Source organism: Hyperolius riggenbachi, chromosome 10, assembly GCF_040937935.1.
Source record: "Hyperolius riggenbachi isolate aHypRig1 chromosome 10, aHypRig1.pri, whole genome shotgun sequence".
Lineage (NCBI taxonomy): Eukaryota > Metazoa > Chordata > Amphibia > Anura > Hyperoliidae > Hyperolius > Hyperolius riggenbachi.
In genome coordinates, this window is record NC_090655.1 from 187,782,822 (window position 1) to 187,795,376 (window position 12,555).

Consider the following 12,555-nt stretch of genomic DNA (forward strand, 5'->3'; position numbering starts at 1 on the left):
TAGCATTCTTTATCATAAACTGGTTAAATATGTAGGAAAAAAAGGTAAAAAGGGTAAGCTATCTCTATGTTTAGAGGAAGCACAGAGTAATATGCCTATATTTGTATTATTGGCACATAAGACATGTTATTGTTTCCATGAACAAAACATGTTTAATATCTTGATATGCTGCATTCATAACTAACACGTTTGCATTGTTTACCTGAGAGGTGGGGGATTTTGATGTTAGGAAAGGGTTTAGTCAGGTGTGTTAGCTAAGGTCATATGGGACATGGGGTGACAACGTACAGACTGAGTTATTAATGGCAGCTTTGGCTGAAGACTGAAACACTGGGGAGACATGGGGAGCAGAGTGAAAAACATAAACCAGAACACAGACAGACACAAAACATTGTCACAGACAGACAGAGCCACCTGGGGAAACAAAGACCTGAAAATGACAATTTCCATTATTTACTGACAACAGAAACATGTGTCTGCCTTAATTCCCTAGATGCCAGTGAACAGTAGAGTTCTAGTTAGCTGGCAGTGAAGGGATTAACCAGATTCCTGCAAAGAAGTTAGAGCGACAGCGGGAGGGTAGGAATAAACTGAGAGCTGACAGAGAAAAATACACTTAGTTGAGTCTTTTGAATTTCATCTTGATGAATGAGGTTATGTATTCTTGTACAGCAACAGTGCACGATACATATATAGATGCAGAGATTTATATACAAACACATACACATATAGGTGCATGTATACGCTTCTGCATACATATTTAGAGGACTATATGTACGGTATTCATGCACTTATACTGGTATATATCTATATACACAAGTGTATCTGAGAGATCAAAGAGCAGAATAAGTAACTTGCGTATTGATTTTAAATTTTGTTAGAATATAGGACTATGATAAAAGGACTGTGAGTGCCAACAGACTTTCCTAACAAACTATCTTGTAAGAATACTAAATGTCCAGTACATATACGGACTATATTCTGCAGCTTTCACATCCATTGGTGTATATAAATATATATCCAGGTATACACATATATACATATGTATAGTCATATATATAAATATAGTTTTTTTTATATATGTACATATGTATCATGTATGTATGCATATGTATACGGATGAGGAAATAGGAGACAGCCAGAGTTTTTTGTGTGTGTTAATCTTCGGAGGGAGCTTCTGATTATGAGTCCAGAGGTGAGGAGGAGAGGTTAGGGTGAAGTTTGGTGAAGGAGGGTTAGGCACAGTTAATGTGGAAAGCCATACCGCTTTCTGCTTCTGCAAACAACAAGAAAAAAAATATAGATTTCCAATCAAATACCTTGATGAGAAATTCATGGGCACCAAGACATCACCAGCCCCCCCATAAATAATACATAAAAATATGAAAACAAATAACACAAATATTATAAACAAAATTTGTGTGCAGAAAATAATTGGGTCATACCTCTCCAACTCAGTAATTCTTTTTATAGAAAGTCACATCCTAAGGCTCACATATCATGGCAGTTGTGTGATCTGTAGTACTGTGATCTGTGAGGCAGCCCTAATCTCTCAAGTGACATTTCTCTACGAAGCATCAGACCCTCGGTCACACTGCAACCGGCACATGCTGGGCAAATTTCCCTCACGCAGACAGCTGAGGCCCCGTTTTTTCATTAAGTCGCTAAAACTTCCCAATCTGCTAGATTAAGCTTCATGACCCAAAACTTTTGTAGCAAATAATTATTGCTTGACACTTTGTCCGCTCATCCGAATACTGGCACCAATTTGCATCAACTGCATTGATTACTGGGTTTCAGAAACTTTAATTCTTATAATTTTCATAGTTTTAAAAATAGATTTAATCTTCACTAAAACAAATGCCACATGCTTCTAAAAATAAGAAGAATAAGAAGAAAAAAAAACGAGCTCTAATTTTAGGTGGCATTGTACATACTACCATAGGTGCTCAAACTAACATAAGATGAGGCTTTAATCAATTATGCAGGATACTTTTATTACTGATATTCCTGCTCCAATTCAGTGTTATTCAGCATGCATATCATCTACTGCTTTGATTGTCATTGCAAAAAAGACTAGGGTTTTGTACATTCACTTTATTAAAAACAGCCAAGGTGGTTGCTAAAGACCACCTCTCTTATGCCGGGCATACACATTTCTGGATGCAATTATGCGCCGGATCGAGCCGCTGGCTCGATGCTGGTGCATCCCCGCTCGTCCGCGCGGATCGATTCCCGCTCGTCCCTGCCGGCGCTCCTTATCAGCCGCTCGATTCCCCGCTATTGTTCGCTGGCGGGGATTGAGCGGGGAATCAATCAGGCAGGTCATCGGACCTGTCGGATATTATCAATCAAGCCCATCAGCGGCTCGGTTGATAAGGAAAGAAAGTGCTGTGTATGCCCAGCATTAGATATCCAGTATGTGTACGGTGGCTCTGATACGTTGACAAAAGATTCAGCCTGCCATATCATCTTATGCAAGCACAAGCCGAGGCCATTGTTGTCCTTCTTACCCCTCCCCCTCAGATGTGGCTGTGTGTTCACCCTCTGCCCCTCCTCCATGGCAACATAACACTCTGCTACCCTTCACCCAAGGGATTGAACCCTTATCCCTTTCGGGGACAGTCCTTGCATTTGTGTATGAAGCTTAAGCAGCAGTCCATTCTGTCATCAGCACTTAATCGAAGAGATAATTATGAGCGTATAGAGTTAGTTTAACCTTGTAAAAGCAGTGGTGAAAATATGAGACTGGTTACTCAGATTAGCACAGACTGTAGCTTGTTTACTTTTCTATAATTTAGGCACAGTGTAACATATTGAATACACGTACAGGGGCTGACATCTTTGTATTCTAAAATATGTGTAAAATAAATTGATCAGGGCCTCAATTCGTGTTGTTTTAAGTTCACTTAGTTTTAAGTACAGTCTTACTTATACTTATAGCTTGGCTATATACATTCACAGAGCACTTCATTAGGCGCACCTGCTTAATCATGCAATTTTTTTAACTGCAAATCATGTTACAAGTGCAGTGCATAAAATGGTGTAGAAACAGATCAAAAGCTTGACTTAATGACTACACCAAACACCAGAATGGGACAAAAATCTCATGGCACTACTACGGACCATGGTATGATTATTTAAGTCATATAGGATGGCATGAGTATTTCTTAAACTGCTGAATTCCTGGGATTAAAATAAATAACCATCCGTAGCGTTAGTTAAAAATGGTGTGATAAACAAAAATACAATAAGCAGCAGTCCTGTGTACACAGACACCTTGTGGATAAGAGAGGTCAGAGGAGAATGACTAGGCTAGCGCAAGCTGACCACTGCAGCCAAGGATAAATTTAAACTAGATAAAAGCATTGCATTTTAATAAATGCAATGCGTATATTGAAGGTATTATCTTGGCAAGGTGTGAAAGCATGACCTAGGAGAAAACTCAGAAGAAAACGTTAATTGCATATCGGGCATGGAGTCTAAGTAAAGGAGCCTCCCAGATGCTCAAAGAAGCCGGTGGGACAGAGTGATAGAGACTTTTCAATGGCTCTGGTGAAAAGTTCTTTTCCATGTTTGATGGGAAGCAATGCTTCCCGGTGCATGTAAACCTGAATTGCATAGGGGGAAAACAACTCACTGGGCAATTAGATTGTCCAAGTGAGTTCCTTCTTTCGGCCAGCTGGGTGATGCTTAGAAATGAAGTAGATGACTGTGCTGTAACCTAATTTTAGAAGTCGCCAGTACTTCTCGCTGGCAAGTTCTGGAATTGCATAGGGCCCATAGTGTGAACTAACCCTAAAAGATAGAGTAACTTAGAAAGCTACTCTTTACAGATGTGGTGAGCAGAAAAACATCTCAGAATGCACAGCATCTCGAACCATGTCAAATTGCACTCCTGTCAGCAAAGAGCAGCATGCCGAGGCTATAATGGGCATAATCTCACCAAAACTAAGCTGAAGACCAGAAAATGATAAAGCCTGGTCTGATGGATCTTCGTTTCTGCTGATGCTGAATACAAGGTTAGAATTTTGTGTCACAGCATGAATCATTGGATCTAACATGCCTGGCTGCTGATGGTTTGAGAGTGGGAGAATAGGAGAATGACTTTGCTGCAGAAAATGGCAAGAGTTTCATGATGCAATCATGTCAGCATAGACCAGAATAGCATAGTAATGCTCCTTACTAAATCCATGCCTTAAAAAATTGAATGTGTTTTGAGGATAAATGTCCTGTATTACTAGTGTTCCTAATAAAGTGCTCAGTGAGTATATTTACACAGTGATCTGATTATGTGTAATAAATGTCAGGAAATACACCCCTAAAAAATGGATGCACCCAATTACATATCATATTCCAAGGCTAGTTTATTGTAACTTGCTCAGGGATAAGATTTGGAGAGGTATGATTGCACATGGTTCTTGAAAAAGCAGAAAAACAGCTCTGTGTTAGGTTAAGACAAATAATTAAATAAATAGTAATAAACATAAAAGTGAGGTTGGAAATTAACAAAGGGTCAAAACATAAGGGTGGGGAAAAGTTAGTTATAACATAACAGCAAATCAATTATTAGCAAGGGACTGCTGATTGATTCTTAAGCTGAATATGGTTCACAGGAAATGTGGAGTGAGGTGGTGAGGAGTGTGAGGGCTTAAGATGTAACTGGGAAAGCATCGTCACATGACTAAAATCATGTAACATGTGGCAAATTATAATTTGCAGACTATCTTTGTGATCATATTTTTAAGTTCTATGTTTTACTAATCCATATATTACCACAGGAATTAGTTATGGGAAATTCTATATCTGCATTTAAAGGGGGCTTGAATGTTTTCCTTGAATTGAAGGACATCCATGGCTTTAATTACTAGGTAATTCTCAGCAGTGCTGATCCAGGGATTTTATCTGATTGCCATCTGGAGTCTGGAAATATTTTTTTTCCCTTTTAGGACTAATTGGAGAAGCCATTGTGAGGGTTTATCGCCTTCCCCTGGATAAACTGGGGTTTGTAAGGGTGCTGGCTAGTGTTAGTGTTATGCAAGTACCATACTGCCTGGTCGAGCTCAATGGACGAATATCGTTTTTCAACCCAACTAACTGTATATCCTGGTTACAATGTAATTGAACTTTTAGGGATAGCCATACATTGAGGCTGTTTTATAAATGTGAAAAGACAATATGAGAACAAAGCATTAAAACCAATCAGACGTTTCATTTAAAATAAAAAATGAATTCTGGAACCTGATTGGTTCCTGATTGATTGCTGTGACAGCTTTTCATCTGGTCTCAAGTCCTTTCCTCCATGCATTCACAAAGCAGCCTCTTAGTATGGGGCTTGGAGGGCTCCACTTACAAACAAGTGTCCCTAGGCTCATTTAATAATACAAATAATCCAACATACATCTGCAGCTCAGTTCAGTATGCAGTCATATATAGGTGGTTTGTCGATATTTATGAAATAAAAAAACAACAACTTGTAAGTGCTCATAAGAGGTAAAAAAAAAAAAAAAAACCTCACTTTCTCCTTTGCATTGGATTTTACTATACTGATTATTATCTTCAGGGTAAATTAATTTAGGTCTTAGGGAGCAATCTGGGCAAACAGGCAGCCTTCTTGTTAAGGGCTGCATATTTTAAATTAATGTAGCAGACAACTGAGAAGTTCTGCAGGTGATCATACAAGTATGTAACTGAAAGAAGAGAAGGGTAATGTAGAGAGATTATCTTTGTCACTACTTACAAGTCATTACTTACCTGCTCTCCCCTTTCTCAGATTTGTATTCTATGGCTATCATCAGCAACTTCAGCTTCACGAAGCACAACCTAAAATGACCAAGGAGGTATCAGGATGGTAAAGTGACAGAGAAACTCAAATTTAAACCAGACCCTGAGTATATTCCTTACTTTGACCTTGTTCAGATATACTGGAACAATATTTGGGACAAACGGTAAAATGCTAGACTTGCAGTCTACAAACTTACAGCAAGTCTGGGCAATATAGCAGTCAATATCCATAATATTGCAGGTGTACATCTCCTGAAAGTGTATAAAAATCAATTCTTTATTTTTATCTGGAAAACAAGTAATAAGGATGCTAACCAGGCAATCCAAAAGTTAAAATCTCTATTACTTATCTTGTTGATAAATGATCATTCCCCGGTTTACCTGACTCTTATTTGGTACACACAAAATTTGGTACACTAAAAGGAAGTTGCAGAGCATGCGGGTTGTCCTTTTTTTTGCTTCTCTACTTCCCCTCAGACTTTATAAGGCTGCCTGATTGGCTGAAGCCTCTTTCCCTCCTGTTTTCCCCTCCCTCCCCTCTGTTCCTCTCTGATTGGCCAATATTTCTCATGCTAAGACAATGCACTTTTTTTATAGTGAAGGGCGGGCAAATCAGGCAGAGGGGAGTAAGGGAGGAAATGACATCAGGATTGGCTTCAAAATAGAGACAGTTAAATGGGAAATGCTAAGAAGGATTTTATCTTTTTTTACTGTAGAAAAATCACTAAAATCAAAACGTGGACAGTGCAATACATACTGTATGTTATGTAAGTAGAGCAAGTATTTATCTACTTTTATATGTGTTTTTTTTTCTGAGATAGTATGGTTGACAGCTCCTCTTTAATATTTCTTATGTAGTGTAGTTATTTCCAATCTCACTGGATATACGTGCTATCCTCCATAGACCTGAGGAAGAAGTTTTGTACTTACTCACACACCGCAGGGAAAGAAAGCCCAATAAATGCTGTAGATAAATATTCAGTGTACATCTCATTAGCCACACCTTCCAGATAATACTTTTGCCACGTATCCTCTTCAATCTATAGAAAATACATACATACCCTTACTGAACAGAATACTAAACATCCATGTTCAAATAAACAGGGCTGAAGCAATGTGACATCCCTCAATATCCGTGGACACATCAGATTTTCATTTTTTGGGAGGGGGCAGAAATTTTCCCAATGTGGTTAAAGACAACCCGAGCAGGACATAACATAAAAAAAGCATACTACCTGATCCAGGAGGGTGGCCGGATCAGGTAGTGCCCATTGCTGCCTCTTCCCATTGCTGCTACCTCCCGCAATGCTTAAAGCGGAATATAACCCTGCATTTTAACTTTGCTCTAAAACATTATTTACAGTATATTATATGCAACCAGCAATTTTTTTTTACTAGACCAGCATTGGAAGGGTTACACAGTGCTTTAAAGTTCCTGGAGATTTCTGCAGACGCATCCGAAGCTGACATAGATACATTTTGTTTACATAACTGTATCTACGTGTTGAATGTGACTCATCTCTCTGACTGAGAAGGAGTTGGAGGACAGCCAAAGAGTGTGTAACATTTCTCAATAGATACATATACTGTAACTAAATAGAATGTAACAATTTGAACTTCTGCATATCTCTCCACGGAACTTTAAACCTGTGTGTTTAACCCTTCCAATGCTGGTCTAGTAAAAAAAAAATGCCTTTTGCATATAATATGCTGTAAATAATGTTTTAGAGCAAAGTTGAAATGCAGGGTTATAGTCCGCTTTAAGTTTTGTTTTTGTGACCTTTGGGGTCACAATGCTGGAGAAGTAGCTCTGTGCTCTCCTCCCTGAATACAGAGCACTGAGTGGTATGCAGGGGCTGGGGAAGAGATGCAGGCAGAGGAGAGCCAGTGAGAGGCTCTTAACCTGCTGAGCGGTCTGGACGAGCTCAGCTCGTCCAACACCGCCAGAGGCTGCCGCTCAGGCCCTGCTGGGCCGATTTTCGTCAAATAAAAAGCAGCACACGCAGCCGGCACTTTGCCAGCCGCGTGTGCTGCCTGATCGCCGCCGCTCTGCGGCGATCCGCCGCGAGCAGCGGCGAAAGAGGGTACCCCCAGCCGCCTGAGCCCAGCGTAGCCGGAACAAAAAGTTCCGGCCAGCGCTAAGGGCTGGATCGGAGGCGGCTGACGTCAGGATGTCGGCTGACGTCGATGACGTCACTCCGCTCGTCGCTATGGCGACGATGTAAGCAAAACAAGGAAGGCCGCTCATTGCGGCCTTCCTTGTTTATTCTGGGCGCCGGAGGCGATCGGAAGAACGCCTCCGGAGCGCCCTCTAGTGGGCTTTCATGCAGCCAACTTTCAGTTGGCTGCATGAAATAGTTTTTTTTTAATTTAAAAAAAACCCTCCCGCAGCCACCCTGGCGATTTAATCAGAACGCCAGGGTGGTTAATGATGAGGGAAGGGGTGTCATGCATCAGTTCTTCCCCTGCTATGGACGCCCATTCCCCATTGCTTTGTCTACAATCTCAATGTTGCCAGATGCAGGGGGCTATCGCACCACGGGGGGGTCTGTCAGTGGCTTGGAGGGCACACAGAGGTATATCCTTTGGATGCGAACATGCCTCTGTGTCCCTTTTTTATATTTAAAAACACCTCGGTACACTTTAAAGGGAACCTGAAGCAAGTAAAATTATTTAAAATAAACACATGATGTACCTGCAAATTAATATTACATACTAACCTCACCGTCAGTTCCCCTTTAAGAAGCTCACCATTTTCTTCTTACAGTGATCCCTTCCAGTTCTGGCAATATTTTGTCAGAACTGAAATATACCAGTTGCTGTCAGTTATATATCAGCAGCTGTCAGTTACAACTGAATGTGCAAAGTAATGTCCATGTTTCCCTATGGCTCAAGTGGGTGATATTACAGTTTAACAGTGTGCTGACCAGGAAGCTGTTATGGGGTAATGGCCATTTTCAAAATGGAGGACGGAGAATTCCATTGAACACAGTGAATTAATGGGACGTAGGAGAGGAGAAAGGTATTGAGAGAGTAGACTAGAAAAGGAGGTAAGTATGACCCGTGTATGGTTATTTTGACTTTTTATTTTCAGTTCAGGTTCTCTTTAAGGAATCAGCCAATAATTGTAATAATTGTAATAAGGACTCATGTAAAATATGATATCTTTAGTGCATGCTTGTACAGGGTCTATGGCTAAAAGTATTAGTAGAGGTAAAAGTAGAGGATCAGCAGGACAGCCTAGCAACTGTTTAAAAGGAAATAAAAATGCAGCCTCCATATATCTCTTCTCACTTCAGGTTTCCTACAAATGGGATCCACTTACTAAACAAATTGTTATACAATGGAGTGAATGCACTTCCACGTCCTTCAAGGCTGTGGTATTACTCACCATGCAACTGAACTTTTTCATTTGAAGTGCAGCTTCTTTGAGGAGTAATTTAGGCTACATTCACACAATTGGCTTGATTCACTAAAGCAATCTGCCACGCGCGAAGGTTTGTGCGCATTAAGGACTACGTTGCGTGATAAACTTTGCGTGTGATCGCGCGCGTGTTTCAAGCGTGCAATCATGCAAACCTTCGTTTATCATGCGAGGTAATCCTTTATGCGCGCAAACCTTGGGGTGCATTTAGAGAATCAAAGGCACCATTTTGTATATTTCATAGGTAACATTAAATAAAGTCCTTTATACCTTTTAAATATGTTGGCATCAATATTTGGGTTGGACTTAAATTCACACTGAAGCAAAACGTATGATATAATGCATTGTATGTGTAGTACGGATAAGGAATAGAACATTAGTAGCAAAGAAATCAGTCTCATATTTTTATTTTCAGCTATATAGCATTTTTTATAGCATTGCATCATATTGTCATATTTGCAGTTTGCTCTGTTTTATAGTTTAAAATACAGAGTGTGGTTTGCAGAGCTAATGACCCTTTGATCTTCTAATTGAATCTTATCTGAAGCTGTCTGTCACTGTTTCTTTGATGTGTAGTGCTCCAGAGTTCAGAGACCAATTTGGCCGTGGAGCTCAGAGAATCTCTTTTGCATAGTTAATAACTGAAGTTCCTTAACTCTTATGACACAATATATGACTTGTTTATTTGCTATTAATGTTCTATTTCTTAGCTGTACTACACATACAATTCATTATCTCATAAGTTTATTTTCACTTTAATTCTATTTTTCTAAAATAAATGTCACTTATTTTATGACTCAAGCCTCCCACCTGCCTCTGTATATTAACCAGCTGCTTTTCAAGCTAATACTCTTGTACTATGCCTTGTGCATGGCATATGTTCTAGAAATCTTGGTTGTGGATTTCTTGATCAACATCTATTGACTCATAAATGCACCTTGCAGCCCATTAGGCACAGCTGCGATCAGGCCAGGATTGCAAATATATCTGCTTATTTCTCCAATTCATCTTGTGCTTTGCATATTGTCCTAGAAGGGGCTTGAGCTGTTCCCCTGCCTTTGAATATTAACCAGCTGCTTTGCACGTCAGTCCTGCTGAACTACGACACTACTAAATGGCCATACTATTATATATACCCAGGACTTATACCAATATCTTTGTAGTCTCTCTGGATGGTGGCTATCTTAGGTCACCAATTGACTCTTAATAAAAAAGTAGAAACCAATGTAAAGTAAGTGATGTAATTTATATTACAATGCACATGATGTCCCTCTAGTACAAAGAACACAGAGCAGTTAAAACCCAACAGAAAAAGGGTTCTTACCTTTATGAAAGAACGCATAGAGAAGAGGTTTGCAAGCATGGTGGATAGGCCCTGTGCCAGGCAACTCTGTGCAATGAAGCCCAGCTTCAGCTCAGCCAGACAAATGGCATCATCTCCTTCTTTCCAGTTCCAGCTAGGGATGTTGAGTAGATGAGCCTGGGAACACAAGAAACCATCAAGGTTATGAGCATTAGGCAACGTACATCAGCTTTTTCGGTAAGGCCACATTTATCTGAATCCACTAAATATGCCTCACGTACATTACTGACTTCACAACAAAAACTAAACTCAGTTTATTTACACTCTCCGTTCACTCTTTCTGATGACAATTTATTAAAAATCCCTCTCTCTTCCACCCCAGTACAGATACGCACAATCTTGCACAGAAATGGTGGCAATCTACATCTGCATCCTCTCTAATGCCCTGGAACCTCTTCTGACTTGTGGTTGCTTCACTAACCATTAAACTGCAGCTACATATTACCACAATTTTGTCACATCAGTTAGGGCTCAAACCCACTAGCAGCCTTTTCTAAGCACTAGTGATTTGAAAAAGCTCTTGCTAATGCAATGCTATGGGGGATTTTTATAAAATCACATCGCTCAAGTGGGATCACACCCATAGCATTATTTTAGCAAGAGCTTTTCAAATCACAAAGCACTCAGAAAAGCGCTCCTAGTGGGTTCCAGGCCTCATGGACATTTTTGCCTCTCTCAACAAGTCAACTGTCAACCCTGGCAGACAAAAGCCACTAAACTCCTAAGATGGTGCTTCAGAGTACCTGAGCAGGGATAGAGAAAAAGCATAATTAAAGAGGACTACCTGTCCACACAGGGAGGAGTGTGAAGGTGCTCTGGGTGCAAAACTGTCTCTGCCAATCTCTTCGGTGCTGCTGTTAATTTTGTGGCCAAGACTGTAGTTGAATACGGTTTCATATTCAATTCCTATTTAGTTATTTATTATTTTAGTAATTATATAGAGCTGACATCTTCTGCAGCACTGCACAGGTATATAGTCTTGTCACTAACTTCCCCTTAGGGCCTAGTTCCACTAGTATACTGTGTGTTTTGCATCCGAAATTCACACATGGGAATTAAATGCAATTCGAAAAACGTATGCTAATGTATGCTTAGATGAAAATTTCCACATCTGATTTTTTAATCTTCATAGAAACATAACATCACTGTGACTACACAGGAAACAGGAAGAAGCATGTTAGATGGGAAAACAGATGCAAATGTTTGTATAGAAAAATATTGCATTCGCAAGCAAGACCATTTACTTTTATTAATCGCGATTCGCATACGGGGCAGTGTATGGTGCAGAAATCTGCAGCATGCAGTCCATGTTTTTGTTGTATCGCAACGCATTTGGAAAAACACATTCAGTGGATCCATTGAACTGCAGTTACTTTAGGATTTTTCACACTCAGTGGAAATGAGCTCTTACAGGACCTCACAATCTAATCCCTGCCATAGTCATATGTCCATTGTAGGATCATTTTTTCAGCCAATTAACTTATCTGTAGGTTTTTGAGATGTGGGAAGAAACTGGAGTGCCTAAAGGAAACCAACACAGAAATTCCATGCAGATAGAGCCCTGACTGGGTTTTGAACCAGAGACCTAGCGCCTAACCACTACACCACTGTGCTTGCCCATCTATATCCTCCCTGCTTAGTGAGGTCTGGTGATGGCTGTGTATGGGGCAGCAATTACCACTCTGCTGGCTGCTTCATACTTTATGAACAGATATCTGGGTCTTGTGCTTGTCTTTTCCAAAGGGTATTTCTCTTGTACAGCTGCATCAAGCGAGAAACCTTTTTGGAGTAATGGCATAATCCTCTATTCACTTAACAGTGAAAAGTGTGGGAGGCTGAACTAATGCATTAATTAAGTCTATTATAAATGGACTACTATGTATCAAGCAAAATTATTGGCGTTTGGGTGTGGTGTAGTGCTAAATTTAAGTAAATGATCTATTCAATACTAAATTAGGCTGATAATACCTAAAACCAAGAGGAT

General features: G+C 40.0%; 1 protein-coding gene across 12 annotated transcripts in view; it reads right to left on the reverse strand.

Annotated features, from left to right (window-relative positions):
- Window positions 1-12,555, reverse strand: part of KCNMA1 (potassium calcium-activated channel subfamily M alpha 1) — a 759,662-nt gene that overhangs the window by 234,763 nt on the left and 512,344 nt on the right. For all 12 annotated transcript variants that reach the window (XM_068255423.1, XM_068255413.1, XM_068255414.1 and 9 more), the window contains 3 exons: window positions 10,533-10,688; window positions 6,715-6,824; window positions 5,755-5,823 (listed from right to left, as the gene is read on the reverse strand). In XM_068255423.1, the coding sequence (XP_068111524.1) occupies window positions 5,755-5,823; window positions 6,715-6,824; window positions 10,533-10,688 (335 nt within the window). The remainder of the gene's footprint in view (window positions 1-5,754; window positions 5,824-6,714; window positions 6,825-10,532; window positions 10,689-12,555) is intronic.